We start from the raw sequence: 16621 nt of genomic DNA on the forward strand, positions 1-16621 counted from the left end.
GGTGGGATTTTGACTCTGTGGCAGACCAAAGAAAGCGGCTCGTTTGGAAGATACATTTCATCCAACTTCACTGGCAGGTATAGGTAAGTGCACCTGGTTTCATTATCATAACTGGAAGCAGAAGCAGCATTACCTATGAAGGAATAGTGGTTACCATCTACAGGAGGCTCACTATCTGCCTAGCAATGTGATATCTAACACATTAAATTCTCACGAAGCCTCACACAGGAGGGGTGATTATCCCCATATAACTGATGAGGAAACTGGGATCAAAGATGCCAAATGACTTTGAAATAAGAGAATTGTCAAAGGCAGAACTTATCAAAATCCAAATCTTAGCCCAAAACCTTTTCCCTTAATAGTTGCACCTTACTTCTTCCCCCAAAGTGAGACTTTGTAAGAGAGGCTTGTATAGAGTTGATAGAGCTATATCCAGTAAATCAGTTCAGAAATGTTCATTATATCATTGTAGCAAACTAACAAGAACCTTAGTGGTTCACTTATATCTGCAACCTTGTTATAACTGATGATTTTGTGAGATAATAATTCAGACAGGGCTCAGCCAGACAATTCTTCCACTCTACAGGGTCACTTGAAAGCCTTCAGGGGTAGCTGATGTGGTCTGGAGGTTGTAGGACAATTTCACTCATGTGCCAACTTCTTGGCAGGACATACTGGAAGGTTAGGCACCACTGGCCCCATTCCTTCTCTATGTAATTTCATGGCTTTGCACATGGTCTTTCTGACATGGCAGCCTAAGGCTCCAAGAGCAAGCATTCCCAGAGACAGGAAGAGAAGCTCGGAACCACTTAAGGCCTAAACTCAGAAAGTGTCACAGTGTCTCTTTTGCTATATTCTGTTGGTCAGAGCAGTCACAGAGTCCATCAGGATCTGGGAGAGGAGCACATTGATCCCACTGATGGGAGAACTGTCAAAGCATTTGCAGTCAGCTTCGATGGATCCCAATACTAAGTGTATTGAAGGAACTTTCACAGAAACAGGAAGGCAGAATACTTGGCAGTTTGAAATACGCATTCATTTTCTGGGCTGCCGTTATAAAATAGCACAAATTGGGTGGCTTTAACAAGAGAAATTTATTTTTTCACATTTCTGGAAGCTGCCGAAGACAAGGTACCAGTAGGGTTGGTTTACCGCTGAGGCCTCTGTCTTTGGAGTGCACATGGCCACTGGCTTGCTGTGTCCTCTTGTGGTCTTCCCTCAGTAAAAATGCATCCCTGGTGTCTTTCTTCTTATAAGAACATCAGTCATATTGGGTTAGAGCTCCGCTTCCCTGGTGGCTCAGATGGTAAAGAGTTTGCCCGCAATGTGAGACTCAGATTCCATCTCTGGATTGAGAAGATCCCCGGAGAAGGAAATGGCAACCCACTCCAGTATTTTTGCCTGGAAAATTCCATGGATGGAAGAGCCTGGAGGGTTACAGTCCATGGGGTCCCAAAGAGTCAAACACAACTGAGCGACTGACACTAACACCCTCATTTAATTTAATCACCTCTTTAATGACCCCATCTCCAAATATGGTTACATCTGAGGTACTATGGAGCAGGATTTCAAAAGATGAATTTTGGGGGGACGCAATTCAGCTCAAAACAAATGTCAAATCGAATGCCATTATATGAGTAGAAAAACTGAGGCACAGAGAGAGAAAATGATTTGCCAAGGTCAGAGAATACAGCTGGTAAGAGAGTCTGAATGAAAGTTCTTTCCAGTGCGGCCCTTTTCTAAGACTTGTGTCCTGCCTTACAGGAGGCAGGAGGCAGAGGCAGAAGAACCAAGAAAGGCCCAGTGTGGGGGCCAGAGATTCCTCTTTTTCTCTCGAAATTCCAGGCTTTTCACAATTATTCTATTCGTACCCAGATCTCTATCCTGCTCATTCCTTTTCCTGTCTCTTGGCTGACATTTCTGGCGTTCAGGTCACTATTTAGATTCTGAATCACAGTAATATTGGAGAATATGATGTCCTTGTTTCTGCCTTAACATAGATCTGTCAAGACTTTGGGAACATCTCTTCAGTGATTTGCAAACTCAGACCCATTCTGGGACTCTGAGTCATCACATTAGTGCCCCCTAATTTGCAGTGTATACCCCATCTTTGATTTGTAGCTCTTGGGTTTCAAGAATAACCTGCATCATAGAAAGGAGTTGACCTACGTTTTGGCGAAGCTTCTAGGGTGCATCTGCTCCCTTCTAGGATGGAGATGGGGGAAGGGGTGACTCCAGATGTGGCTTAAGGCTTCCTGGAACGGGAGACCATTAGTATTCCATGCTCATCTTCTGGCCTTACCTTGCATTTCAATCTAGCCTTCTGTGTTGTATGAGGTTAGAAAACTAGTCTTCCCAGAGATAAAAGGATCAGTTTAATTCTAATTCACATAACAAAATTATATTAAGCTTCAATTATATACCAGCCACTGTGTGTTGTGGGGGGTGGGGGGTGGAGGGAGCGGGGGGGTGGGGCAGTATAGTTAATTAAAACTGGCTTGTGGCAATATTCTAACACAAACTACAATAAAAACAAAAATGAACAAAGAGCATATGATATCACTTACATGTGAAATCTAAACAATGATACAAATAAACTTATTTACAAAACAGAAACGGACTCATAGACAAAGAAAACAAACACGCTTTGCCAAAGCGGAAGGGGGGAAAGATAAATTAGGAGTTTGAGATTAATATGTACACACTACTATACATAAAATAGATGATCAACAAGAACCTATTGTATAGGTCAGGGAACTATATTCAGTCTATTTTAATAACCTACAAGGGAAAAAAAATCTGATAACTAAATTACTTTGCTGTATACCAGAGACTAACACAACATTGTAAACCACGTATGCTTCAATTTAAAAAAAAAAAGCTAAAAAAACCCAATAATGAATGTATTAAAAGAGGGGAAAGACAAGGAGAGATAAGTGTAGTCTAGGACTTAAAAGCACAAGCTCTAGAATCTGAAAATCCTGAGTTTTAATTTCTATCCTATCACTTACAGGCTGTTTGACTTTGGGAGAATTAGTTAACCTCTCTATGCCTTTACTTATAATAGTTTATTGAGAGGATTAAAAAGATTGTAGGTAATGTCCTGAACACACTGCCTGGCACAGAGTTAGTGTCCAGTAGATGTGGCTATCATTTTACCTTGTCTCTCAGCTGGCTGTGAAAATTAAATGACCTAGACCCTTGGTCTCTCCTTCCCCTAACCTAAATTGCAAATCTGCTTTTTCTCCGATCTTTTCCACTCCATAATAATTCCTTCAAAAGTGCCCATTGTTCATGCCAGAACCCTCTCTCCTCCTCATTCCATAAACTAATCAATCACCAAGTCCTTTGATTTACCTCCAAAATATAGCTCATATCTACCCATGTTTCTAAGTCTAAGCTACTGTCATCTCTCACCTGATGCCTGTAATAGACTCCAACCTGGACTCCATACTTGTGTGTGTGTTAGTCTCTCAGTCATGTCCCCCTGTTTGTGGCCTGCCAGGCTCCTCTGTCCATGAAATTCTCCAGGCAAGAATACAGGAGTGGGTTGCCATTTCCTTCTCCAGAGAATGCAGTCTTCATAGGGCAACCAAAGTAATCATTTTAAAATGTGAAACCTGTCATGTAACCCTTTCCACTGAATGGTTTCCCAAAGCCCTGAGAATAAAAATCCAAAATATTCTCCAAGCCCTGCATGATCTAAGCCGCAGACTTGTTTCTCCAGCCTCCTTTTGCACTCTTCCCGCCCTCTTTAATCATGTCCCAGTGGCATTGCCCTTTGTGGTACCATAAGGCAATGGCACCCCACTCCAGTACTCTTGTCTGGAAAATCCCATGGACGGAGGAGCCTGGTGGGCTACAGTCCATGGGGTAGCTAGGAGTCAGACACGACTGAGTGACTTCACTTTCACTTTTCATTTTCATGCATTGGAGAAGGAAATGGCAACCCACTCCAGTACTCTTGCCTGGAGAATCCCAGGGACAGAGGAGCCTGGTAGGCTGCTGTCTATGGGGTCGCACAGAGTCCGACACGACTGAAGCGACTTAGCAGCAGCAGCAGCATACAAGTTAGAGGTTTTCCAACTGTGGTGGTTTTAAAAAGTTATTAAATTCTTTGACAACTTTCCACTTAATAGATGAAGTCTAACTTTCTTCTCCTTGCGTGTGGAACGAGGCAGGGATTCACTTCTAACATAGAAAGTGACAGAAGTGACGTTACATGACTTCCGAGGCAAGGTTACACAGAGGATGGTGGCTACCTGGCTCTGTTTCTGGGATTGCTTGCTCTGTAGGAAGCCGACTGCCATGTTGCAAGGACACTCAAGCAGCCTGTGGAGAGGTCCACATGGGGAGGAACTGAGGCTTCTTGCCAACCAGGAGCACCAATTTCCTATCCATGTGAGTGGCTTGGAAAATTAATCTCTCAGTCTCCATCAGGTCTTCAGATAATTGCAGCCCTGGGCTGAAATCTTGACTGCAGTATCATAGAAGTCCTGCCCCAGGGTCTTCCCTGGTGGTCCAGTGGCTAAGACTCCATGCTCCCAGTGTAGGGGGCCCAGGTTCCTTGGTCACGAACTAGATCCTGTATGCTGCAACTACAGATCGTGTGTTCTGAAAGGAATGTTGAAGATCCTGCAAGTTGCAACTAAGACCCAGTACAGCCAAATAAATAAATAATAAATAAATAAAAGGCCTGCCCCACACCACCTCCCCACCTACTTCCTTCCCTCAAGCCAGAACTACCTAGCTAAGCTCAATAAGAATTCCTGACCCACAGAAAGTATGGGTATAATAAATGTTGATTTTAATTTTAAGCTACTAAGTTTTAGAGTGACTTGTTACACACACTAATTAAAACACCACCTCCGGGGCTTCACAGAGGCTAGTTTCTCTTCTTGGAACACTCTCTCCCCATCTCTTCCTCAGGTTAACCCTTATTCAGGACACAGAGGAGGGCAGGGTAGTATAAAAGTGGGAATAGAGAATTCCATGTTGTCTTGGTGCAGGAAGAGGCAGGAAGAGAGAATAGCATCACACCTTTGCAAGGAGAAGCTAGAGAGAACTGCTTCCTTCTCCCAGTGACTTCCTGAACTACCGACCATTCACAGCAGTTTGAAATCACTTAAAGCAGCGGAGTGTTTGAGTGTTAGTCACTCACTTGTGTCCGACTCTTTGTGACCCCATGGACTGCAGCCCTCCAGGCTCCTCTGTCCATGGGGGTTCTCCAGGCAAGAATACTGGAGTGGGTTGCCATTCCCTTCTCCAGGAGATCTTCCCAACCTAGGGATCGAATCCAGGTCCTCTGCATTGCCGGTGGGTTCATCATCTGAGCTACCAGGGAAGCCCCCAATATATTTGAAGTGTTTATTTAATGCTGGAAATTCACCCTAGGGGACAGAAGGATGTGAAAGGAAAAGGCACTGTAATTAAGCCATTCTTGGAAATGATGAGGGTTTTTTTTTTTTTTTTTTCTTTTTTTTCCCAAATACCTTCACATTAATGTAACTTCAAGCCCAAACATTCTGGGAGGTAAACAGTCTGGTAGCTACAAGGGATGAGAGGCAGGATGTGCCCCGGGAGGAGGGGAGCACTGGTGTCTGGCCACTCCATTGACTCTACAGCAGGGCCTCAGACACGAAAGCCCTGAGCAGCTGGAAGACAAAGGACTCCTCAGGTTCCCACATGAAGGCACTGTGCGACCTAGAGTAATTTCTCTTGCATGGGTTGACTTATTGAAAAGACAGGTCATGGTATGACTAATATTTTCTGGAGAGTTCACTGGGGAATTTTCAAAGTTTCTGGAAAGTGTATATGCTCTAATACCAAATAGACAAAATTGCATGATTATCAACTCAGTGAGTTCTATATTCCCCTGCTATAAAATGATGGGGTTGACAAAAGTAGCTTGTAAGTGCTTCCATCTCTGAGTTTCAGGGATCAGATGAAAATGTTAGGATCTCATATGCAAAACCATGGACAGTACTTTTCTCCCAACTGAAAAAGAATGTTTTCCAGGATTGATAAAGAGGAAAAAGTAAATTAGAGGAAGAGCCTTGCAATTGTAATTGATTATTTACCTTTTTTTTTTTTTTGCTGAATTTATGGAACCACTTGAGGGTGAAGAGGAAGCAGAAATGTGTTACAGAAGCAAAGTCCTTGAGCCTGAAGAGTGTCAGAAAACTCCATCATGGGCTATGAGTGCAGTGCTTCTGTGGGATTAATAAATGCCCATTTGAAAATTTTCTCAATGAAAAAAAGAGATAAGATGCCTCTTTGTCTCCTTATTTTACATCTCTCACTTATTTCCTGATCTAAATTCAGTGTTTACCGCTCCTTTTGTGACCAGTGGAATTTTGCCAGTAGGAACACTGCTAGCTGAAGGCCTTTAGAAAAGCTAGAGCCATTCTTCTGGCCTTCATTCCTTGCCAGAAGCCTTCTACTCTTGTTTCCATAAGGCACTCTTGTCGCATCCTATTACTTCCACTACTTTCAGAATGATATCACCTCAGTGAGGTACCATCTTTTCTCTCCTTACAAAAGAAAACAGACCTAGTTTCTTTAACCTTTCAGCAGAAGCAAATTCCCCAAATCCCTCTGTCATTCTGGTTGCCTTCTGCTATGCCTTCTCTAGTTCCAAAATATCCTATTTATAGAAAGAAACCCAGAATGAGCTCAGGACTCAATATGACCTAACCAATCCTCTTTACATGACTAGAATAATTTTCTCTGACTGCTTTTCAGTTGTGCAATGTGCACAATACATTCCAAGCTGATTCTCTTTTCTTTTATTCCAATACATATGAAATGACAAACATTCAAACTACGGCAGTGTGACTGATTGATGTGAGAGGCTGATGCCCATTATATTCAGGAACTTTCTGGAATTAATGGATTGAAAAGTAAGCTAGACTTTGTGATTTGTGTAACATTAGGGTTAAAGGAACAGGTCTCTTCCTTGAATTATTTCTTGTTATTTGGTATTCACTTCAGTTAATAAAGAGATAGCTAGTTTTCAATGAAGTCATAATGCAAACAATACCATAGGCTGAAGTAGCAGTCACAAAGAGTCATCCAACCTCATCACCAGGGGATTTGTTAAAAATGCCAAAGCTTCATCTTCAGGATCCACTTTTAACAAACTGCCCAGAACACTCATATGCACACTAATTATGAGAAGCATGTTTTAGCATCTATGAACATTTCTTTCCAGATACTCTAGGCAAAGTTGATTTGAAACATACCTTGTTAGGCCCAATCACAGTTTGGACCCTTTTACTAGTTTTTAATTGCCTTTCCATGGTCCTAAGTTATATGAGGGTTTCCCTGGTGGCTCAGTGGTAAAGAATCCACCTGCCAACGCAGGAGATGCAAGTTCCATCCCTGGCTGGGAAAGGTCCCCTGGAGAAGGAAATAGCAACCCACTCCAGTATTCTTGCCTGGGAAATTGCAGAAGAGTCAGATATGACTTAGCAACTAAACAATGACCACAAAGTTATATTACTCCTTCGGGATTTGCTTTCTCTTTTTATTCAATTTCTAATATGCTCTTGTGTTCTTTGGAAGGAATGATGCTAAAGCTGAAACTCCAGTACTTTGGCCACCTCATGTGAAGAGTTGACTCATTGGAAAAGACTCTGATGCTGGGAGGGATTGGGGGCAGGAGGAAGAGGGGACGACAGAGGATGAGATGGCTGGATGGCATCACTGACTCGATGGACGTGAGTCTGGGTGAACTCCGGGAGTTGGTGATGGACAGGGAGGCCTGGCGTGCTGCGATTCATGGGGTCGCAAAGAGTTGGACACGACTGAGCGACTGAATGGAACTGAACTGAACTGAACTGAATATGCTCTTACATTTAGCTCAATGTATTTTCTCACAAGCCCTGAACTGACATGCTCTTGACCTGTCTTAATCTCCTATCAACTTTTTTTATTAACAACATCACTTCTCCTCTACTTGCCACCCAGACTTCCTCTTATTCATCTCTTGTCTGTAGGATGGTTTAGACAGCGTCATTCAGTTCTTCCTCAATATTCCATGTGGTCTTGCTTTGGCCTCATTATGGGGTTGTCTGGTTTTCCTGAAATTGAGTTAAGACATATCCAGATCTTCTGTCTCATGCTTACTTGTCAGGCTCAGGAATGCACAGAGGTTATTGAAACTACATCATGACTTTTCTAAGGTTTTCTCTTGCTTGCTTTCTTTTTGATGCTTGGATTGTTTCCTTTCTAACTAAACTAGGTTTGTAGATGGAAGATTCCTTGAGTTCTTTTTAAATATAAGCTCAACACCAGGTTCTTGGCAATCGCTGCCTATTCTTGTTTTCAGAAAGCCTTCCAAATTGTGCATCGTGATTCTTTGCTTCTCCTTCTATTGCCTGTGGAGAACCATTAGAGATCAGGAAGTGACTAAGAGAGCCAATCTTTCTTCCTACCTGGTCAGAATCACTTCTTATATCATGAGAAGAACTCTTTTGCTACCTATTTTTTTTTTTTTTCCTGAGCCTCCCAGACAGTAGCTATGTCACTATCTGAGGCCTTTCTGTGAATACTTTTCTTCACTGATTACAACTGATCCTTAGGTAATGGCTGGGAGAAGGCAACTGTTGACATCTTGGCAATAATTAACCATGTGCGATGCAGCTGTATCATCTTCACCTGACTCATTGACTCTTTATAGATTAGATATTGGGTCTATTAGACTCTGAGATTCTTTAGGGTAGGCAATTATTAATACAGGGATCATCAGCTTCTATCAAAGTACCTGGCATAGAACAAGTACTGAAGGGGAAGGAGAGGAAATATAAATAAGGGTGAGGAAAGGAAATAATCTATCCAACACATGATGAGATGGAAAGCTCAGTAATTAACTACTAACAGATTTAGGAGGGAAAGCTGGGAGAAAAGAATAAAGTACTCTCGTCAATTCCACCTTGACACAGGGGAGGGAGTACCCAAAATATTCTTTTGAATGTGGCTTGCTGAATTTCCTTTTAGAAATTGAGATAGAGGGGACTTTGTCTCAAGAGATATTCCAAGCATCTGCTAATTGCCTAAACAAAAGAAATCCTTTTTCATTTCTGATTTTGTAGACTCCTGTTTTGTTACCTCTCTCCCATTAATTCCGAGACTCCTGACACATCGACTTAATGATATTTTTGTGCCTCCTAGTCTTGATAAGCTCCTTCTTATTAATTTTTGTACCATTCTTCATAAAGGTACAGGCAGAGGATAAACTTTATGGCTTTGATAGAAAACTGCATGTGAACATCAGACCATGCACTGATAAAGAACACAGTACTCCTGGTCTGAAAACAAAAATCCTTCCTTCTAGGTTGTATTAATACACTTGCCTTTAAATTTGGCTACACTGTTGCATTAGTAATCTTTAAGAAAGCAAGCTTTGTTTACTGTTCAGTTTGAAATGTTCTTACCAGTACTAAAAATGAATGGGGTCAGATGAACCTAGAGAGGTGTGATATTCATATCATAGTTGACCAAGGCTTTGTGGAGAAAATGAGATGATCTCAGGAATAAGTGCTCCTGAGATGAACACTGTGGAAGGTCCAGTGCTTGGCATCTATCTTAACAAATTAAATGAATGCAACTTTTGCTTATATTAGAAACTGGATTTTTTTGCAGATGTAAAAAAAGAAAATATGTAAGTGAGTGGATGGAGAATAAAAGGTGGAAAGCTGATAACATATCAAGAGAAGAGAATTCTTCTTCAGATCACTGAGAAATCAAGAAAGGAAAATATATGTATGTCAAACACCATCTCTTAACTCCTTTCTCCAACTCTCTATAGCAACTCTCTTTATATAACAGCTCCTGTCTCTCACCAAGGGGCTTCCCTGGTAGCTCAGACAGTAAAGAATCTGCCTGCAATGCAGGAGACACAGGTTCCATCCCTGGGTTGGGGAGATCCCTGGAAAAGGGAATGGCTACCCACTCCAATATTCTTGCCTGGAGAATTCCATGGACAGAGAGGTGGTCACTAACAGTTGGACATGACTGAGTGACTTTCACTACTTTTTCGTCCCTCATCTTGATCTATGAGTTATAGGTTTTAGTAATGATTCCGAGAAAGAACAACAATAGTCAAAAATATTCCTTGGGAAATATTTTCAGGACCATCATGTGTTGTCTAAATCATTTCAAACTAATCAGTCATTCATGCTTTGAGTCCCCAGGAACCCAAGCTCACAATTCAAGATATCCCACGTAGTATCATACAAAATATGACATTAATTTTCAGAACAAGGATCCATCAGAGAAGTAACTTAATAGTCTCTATACAGACCACAAACTGTTGAGGAAAAAGTCACATAAATATATCATAGATGATGGGGAATAATCATGTTTATACAGTAATCATCGCCTTGGGTTATTTCAAGATTTCAGATCTGTACATGAGATATTGAATACTTAATAACAGTATTATGAATTGCATTCTCAGGAAACTGGTTTTGTCCACAAAACCTGTACCCCAAGACCTCTGAGGATGGCGTGTGCCAGCTGTTCTAGTCTTAGGGCAGCATCTGCTGGCTAATTCATGGATCGACAAAAAGTGGCAATTTGTGGACAATCTGAACAGTCCTTTTAGTTGGAGGGAACTGTTACACTGGCGATTGTGTAGATGTGTGGCATCTTTTTATAATGACCTATTTCAGGTCTCCAGGAGCCTGGCAAGTCTAGAACTGTCCCTAATGAGGTCTGACAAGCATTTGTAGAATACGTACTTTGGCTGGATCCAAGTATAAGCTAGGTTGGCTCTGGAAACATCTCTTGAGCCATCATCAACTCAACACTGGACTTACTTGTAGTAATAACAACGCAGTACCAATGGAGACTCCGTTTTCCATAATGAAGGCATTTCTGGGATGGGAGGGGCAGGGGAGAGGACCTTGAAGCAGCCACTGAATGCTAATTTTCTCTTGCTTCTAATCATCCTATCGTGTAACTGAGGTTTATTCACCTAAGGAAGCACGAATGTCATTCAGACTCAGCACTTTTGATCGGCATAAAGAAACTGGAAATTGGAAAAGGTTGGATGGTCTGAAACTTAAGAGCTATCCACCATCTTCTGCAGCATCTCTCTGCCTCATCCCTGCAGTCGATAGCGCCGCGGTCAGGGCCTGCGACGCCGTTGGTGGGCTTCCCCTTCCTGGGAACTCTGGGTGGAGAGTAACATCTTGGTGTTGGTGCCAAAACGGCGAAACCTGAAATGCGTCTGGGGACTTTCCAGGGCACTTGCGCTCCTCAGAGCGACCAGCATCTCCATAACAACTGGTTTACAGTCGTCTTCCGTTCCTCTGCTCGGCTGTGGAGGCGCCGACTGGGGGTAGGCAAAGGGCAGCTTCAATGGAAAGCTACCTTGGGTTAGCGCCTCCCTAGGCCCGGGGGACGCTGCGGATGACCGGGTTATACGGCTCGTTGCCTGAAATTTCGCAAGCTCTCCGCAGGTCTCCAGCAGAGAGCCGCGCCGCCTCCCACCTCTTCCTCCTTTACCTTTATTTTACACATGGGGGTGGGGGGGCCCGAGGGAGGTGCGGGTGAGGGGGTGGGGAGGTGGTTTGTTTTCTTTTGCTTTTTTCTCTTCTCCTTGAAGTTCATTCTATCCCTCCTAAGTTACTTTCCGCCAACACGTGACCTCTCCAGCGGGAAGCGCGGGTGCTAACCGCGGGGCTTCCTGGGAGAGGCCCCTCTCGCGGAGCTCAATCCCATCTCCGGCTTCTCAAGCGCCGCTCCGCTTCCCCGTCGCTCTCACCCGGGCACCCTGATGGCCCGGGAGCCCCCGGATGATGCGGAAGCGACTCCGGGGAAGAAGCACCGAGCGGACGCGGAGCGTCAAACCGCTGCGGAGGCACCCCTCCCTGCCTTTGCCCGCGGCTCCACACTTCGCGGTGCGCCATGCCGACCTAGCTGCGCACCCGCGCTGTTAACTCACATTGGAGAAGCCATAACCATTAGAGCAAACGCAGTCAGAACTTCATTCAACTCGGCCGCTCGAGAGCTCGATTTACACAGGTTCCTGTGGGCAACTAGTGGCTCGCTCGGGTGCCTCTCGCCTAGTCATCAATCCCTAAGAGGGAAAGGGAAAGTTGCCGGGCTCATGCGCGCTTCCACGCATGTGGTTGTTCCCAAGGACAAGTCACTCACCCACACCCCCTCCCCGCTTATCCCCCCATCCCCCCACCTCCGACTTGATCGTCACTCACGACCTCATCAGCTGGGGACCCTTAGTCATTGGGGGAAGGGGGAGGGGTACGAACTTTTCTAAGAAGTTTCCTTTTTACCAAAGGAGTCACAGTAAGTTGGTCACGTAAACAACACGGATAGTCGTCGTCGTTGCCGCCTCCCCCGCTTTCGCCCCCCTCCCCCTGCGTTTTTCTGGTATTATTATTAAAGCGGTAGCCTTCTGGCGCTGATAAGCAACAAGTTCCCCAGCGGTCTTCCCGCCCTAGCCTGTCTAGGCGAAGGTTTTCTTACCTGGCGACAGGAAAATCTCCCGAGCCGAGCTCAGCTATGCCAGAGCCCCAGGTGTGACCTGAGCAGTGGGCAAGGGAGCGGTGTGCAGGCTGGGTTATTTACATGAGGGTACCCTGAAACTCCCCACTTTCCCCGGGAACTTTCTGTGCCAGGACCCAGTGACCGGCGGTTGGAAGGCAGCCCTGGGAACCACCGCTATATAGCAGGGCACTTGGGCAGTCATTGGTAACCTCGCTCATTCATTAGAATCACGTAAGAACTCAAAAGGAAACGTGTCTCTCGGAGTGAGGGCGTTTGCGTAAATCTATAGGTTTTTCAACATCGATGCGAGTTGCTTTGTCTTCTGTAGTCGCCAAGGTGGTTGAGAGTTTAAGCTTGCGGATATTGCAAAGGGTTATTAGATTCATAAGTCACACCAAGTGGTGGGCGATCCACTGAGCAAAGCCGAACTTCTCACATGATGACTTCAAACAAGACACATTACCTTCCAGCATCTGTTGGGGAGACGGGATTTTAAGACACTTGAGTCTCCAGGACAGCAAAGGCACAATGGTGAGTAGCAATAAACCCTGCATTATAATTGAAAAATCTTGACATGTTGCTTAACAACGGGCATATCACAGCTCTTCCTAGCACTTCACACGCCAAAGAACAGCAGCTACTCAGGCCAGGAGAATCGGGTTTTTACATAGTGCAACTTTAATTGGAATCATTTGAGATTTAACACAGCAATGTGGAACTGCGTGGAACAAACTTGGAGTTGGAGGGAGGGTGTGTGTGTTATATTGGCTGTTCAAGGCTGATGCTTCTCTCCCAGCCTTCTTGCATTCCATTCTTTGCTTCTATGTGTGTGATATATGAGCATATTCTATGATTTATATGTGGGCATGTAATTGACATTCGCAAGAAGATTAATTTCCATCTAAAACAATAATGCTATTAGAGTTTGGGGTCAGGGGGTGGAGTGGGGGTAAGGATAGGATAAAGACTGGGAGTTTGGGTGCAGATGGGGGTGGGGTTGGTGGGAGAGAAATAAGTCAGAAGGGCATATTGCCGGTAATGAAATGGGTAAGCCTCTCATAGGAGAAAAGGGTCTCATCAACATGTGATCAACTATTAACAGGATGGCTTTGGCAAAGCCATCCGCACGTGACAAAACGTAAGGAAGTGGAAGAAACCGTCTAGAGCAATATCAAATATCACTTAATTACAGATTTTTTAGTCTTTTCCTCCCGCCGCGCCGGGTGTGTAATCCTGGAGATACGAGCCCATTCAGCACCTTGGACAGAGCCGACGGATTTGTCTTAGGTGGTGGTACCTCAGGTAGCTGTCTCGGCCCCGCAGTAAGCCAGCCCTGTGTCGCCCTTAAGAAGCGTCTTTTCGGAGGTTCGGCTCACACTGAGATCGGGGCTGGAGAGAGAGTCAGATTTTGGAGCGCAGCGTTTGGAAAGCGAGCCCCAGTTTGGTCCCCTCATTGAGCTCGCTGAAGTTGGCTTCCTAGCGGTGTAGGCTGGAATAGACTCTTGGCAAGCTCCGGGTTGGTATACTGGGTTAACTTTGGGAAATGCAAGTGTTTATCTCCAGGATCTAGCCACCGGGGTGGTGTAAGCCGCAAAGAAGGTAAGCACCGGGGCGGGGACCCCCTGCAACCCCAATTTTTGAGCTATTTTGATACTCGATCTTCCCGAGAGGACGCGCGGTGGAGGGGAGGAAGTAGAAGGAGAGTATGAGAGGGGGGTTGTTTCTTGGTATTTGCCCAGTTTGAATTGCCCTAGGTGAGAGCCTTAGGGTAAAGCGAGAAGGGGGGTGGGGAAGCTCAGTTTTCCTGCGGATATAATGAGTTTAGTTAACTTGGACCTGCAAATGTCTGATTCAAATGTAAGATTTCTCTTTTTCTCCCCTTCATCTCCTTCTTTTCCGTTCTCTGCTGGTGTGTGTGTGTGTGTATGTGTGTGAGTGTGTGTGTGTGTGTGTACAGTAGGTTCATTACTAATTATGAAGCTTTTACTCAACATTCGATTTCCTAAATTTTGACTTTGTACCATTTAGAATTAGGCGGTGGAGGTGGTGTGCGGTGAGGAAAGGGGCGGTGGAGGTTGGGAGAGGGTAGGAGGTAACGCTAAATCTCCAACACAAAATGCATCAAGGTAATTTCAGCTCTTCTAGGCAGAAGGATTCATTCTCTCTGTATCCCTCCCTCCCTCTCTCTCCCCCTCCCTCCTTCCCGCCCCCCCTTCCACCCCGCCCCCTCCTCCTGCCTCCGTCCCTTCCTTTTTCTCTCTTTCCCTCCGTCGCCCTCGCGCCTGGCTGGATGTTTCTGTTTTTGTTCCCCCCCCACCCTTGCCTTCTTTCCTCCCTCCCGACGAGTTTCGGGTGCTGGCTTAGAGGGCTCCCGCTTTCTCAAGGGAAGGGGAGCCTCCGAGACCGCGCTCCGCTCCCCGCCGGACTGGATGCCTCTCTGAGCCCAGGTCCGAGTCAGTCGGGGTAACTAAGGAAAAGGGGGCCTCTACTTGGGAGGAGAGGTCCTTTACGGGCCGAAGAGCCAGGGAGCGGGCCGGGGAATGGGGTCTGGGCGGCTGGAGGAGGTGGAGGAGAACACGAGTAGCTCCGCGCGGCGGCTGGACCCAGCTACCAATCAGCTGGGTGCACAGACCGCCCAGCACCGCGAGGTTGCACCCGGAGGCGCGTGTGGAGGGCGGCCCGCTGGCCGCCGCCCGGGTGGGCCAGGGGGCGGGGGTGATCAAAGCTGCTCAGAGCCTCCCAGTCTTCCGTTCCACCTCCCCTCCTCGGTCCCAGGGGGACAGAGAGCGGCCGGAGCGCGCGACAGCGTTGTCTTGCCTCCCCTTTGGGAGTCCAGGGACTTGCGCGCCCCTGCGCAGGGGCCACCATCCTCTCCACACTCCTACAACCCTCAACCAACCCACTTCCCGGCCCCTTTGTTCCGGCCTACGAGCCAAGCCGGGTGGTAATTTTCACCCCAGGGCTTGTGCGTTCTGGACTCCTCCTTCCTGGATCAGCCCTCTTTAATTAAGAGACAAGGCTTGAGGTGGGGGTGGGGGAACGTAGGGGAAAACCTATTTCCGAAACTCACTGGACTGTTTTAGAGAACGAAAAAAAAGAATTCCAACTCTGCTCAGGTGAAAAGAATGGATTCATAGGCAACGCGAGGATATTGTGGCGATTTAGAAGGAAAAAAAATAAAAATAAAAACCAGGCACTAGGATCAGATGACGGTGATAGGCTGCTACGCACACAAAGGGAGCGTTGGGCAGGGTTTACGGAGCAAGCCTGCAGCGAATGGGGCACAGATTGTTCCGAGATCCAGTCATTTTCTCAGTCAGATCTACGCGTAGGGAGGGGAGGGGAGGGGCTGGGAGGGGAACGGGGCGGGAGGGGCTGGGCTTGGGGGCGGGGGGATTTCTGATCAGTCTGATGCAATTCCAAGCGTGCTGCAAAGGAACTCCAAGGAGTCCGCATCACCGTCGCCGCCCACCCTTCCCAGATGGTGCTGTTTTAAATACGGATCTGCAGGGCTGAACGCAGAACTGGGAGATTTATTGCAAAATCCCGAGAAGGGGGGGAAACGGGGAACCGAGGGGCAGAATTTAAAGGTGCAACACTTGCTTTTCCCCAAATCAAGCGGCAACCGGTCGGCATTTTTTTTTTTTTTTCCTCGTCTGCCTGTCTCTGGATTCTAATTCACCAAGGAAGAGGTGTAAATATTGTGACATTTTGAGGCGGTTTGATGGATGAGAAAAAAATCATCTGTCACTCTAAATTGCAGAGTTCCCTGTCTCCTCGAAATGCTTTGCTAGCGAATACTCGCTGCTGCCTAATACAGTTGCTAGGGCTTCAAATGAATGCACCGTTAAGGGAATATTATCCTTTTAGTCGACTTGCCAATTTATCTGACAGTCAAATGGAGAAAATTGTAGATTTCGAGTCTTCGGGAGACAAGGAGGGAAAATGCTTACCTAATTCTTGTAACCTCGGGATCTTTAATAACTTAAACCTCAAAAGTGTCACGTCATCCTCTCTCACACGCGCTCACATGCTTATCCTTGACTTGTAGGTGAAATGGTTTCGCCTGCTGTTGTGAAAATGAGTGTCACTTTAAGTATAGTGC

The 16621-nt window shown here is 45.7% G+C and overlaps 1 protein-coding gene across 3 annotated transcripts in view; it reads left to right on the forward strand.

Annotated features, from left to right (window-relative positions):
- The first annotated feature begins 12451 nt into the window (after positions 1–12451).
- BDNF (brain derived neurotrophic factor) overlaps positions 12452–16621 on the forward strand; it is a 60577-nt gene continuing 56407 nt past the window's right edge. The window contains exon 1 of one of the 3 annotated variants that reach the window (XM_027562786.1): positions 12452–13047. In XM_027562786.1, the coding sequence (XP_027418587.1) occupies positions 13045–13047 (3 nt within the window). In that variant the 5' untranslated portion in view covers positions 12452–13044. The other 2 variants (XM_027562791.1, XM_027562790.1) reach the window with 2 other exon arrangements.

This window comes from Bos indicus x Bos taurus, chromosome 15, assembly GCF_003369695.1.
Source record: "Bos indicus x Bos taurus breed Angus x Brahman F1 hybrid chromosome 15, Bos_hybrid_MaternalHap_v2.0, whole genome shotgun sequence".
Taxonomy (NCBI): Eukaryota; Metazoa; Chordata; class Mammalia; order Artiodactyla; family Bovidae; genus Bos; species Bos indicus x Bos taurus.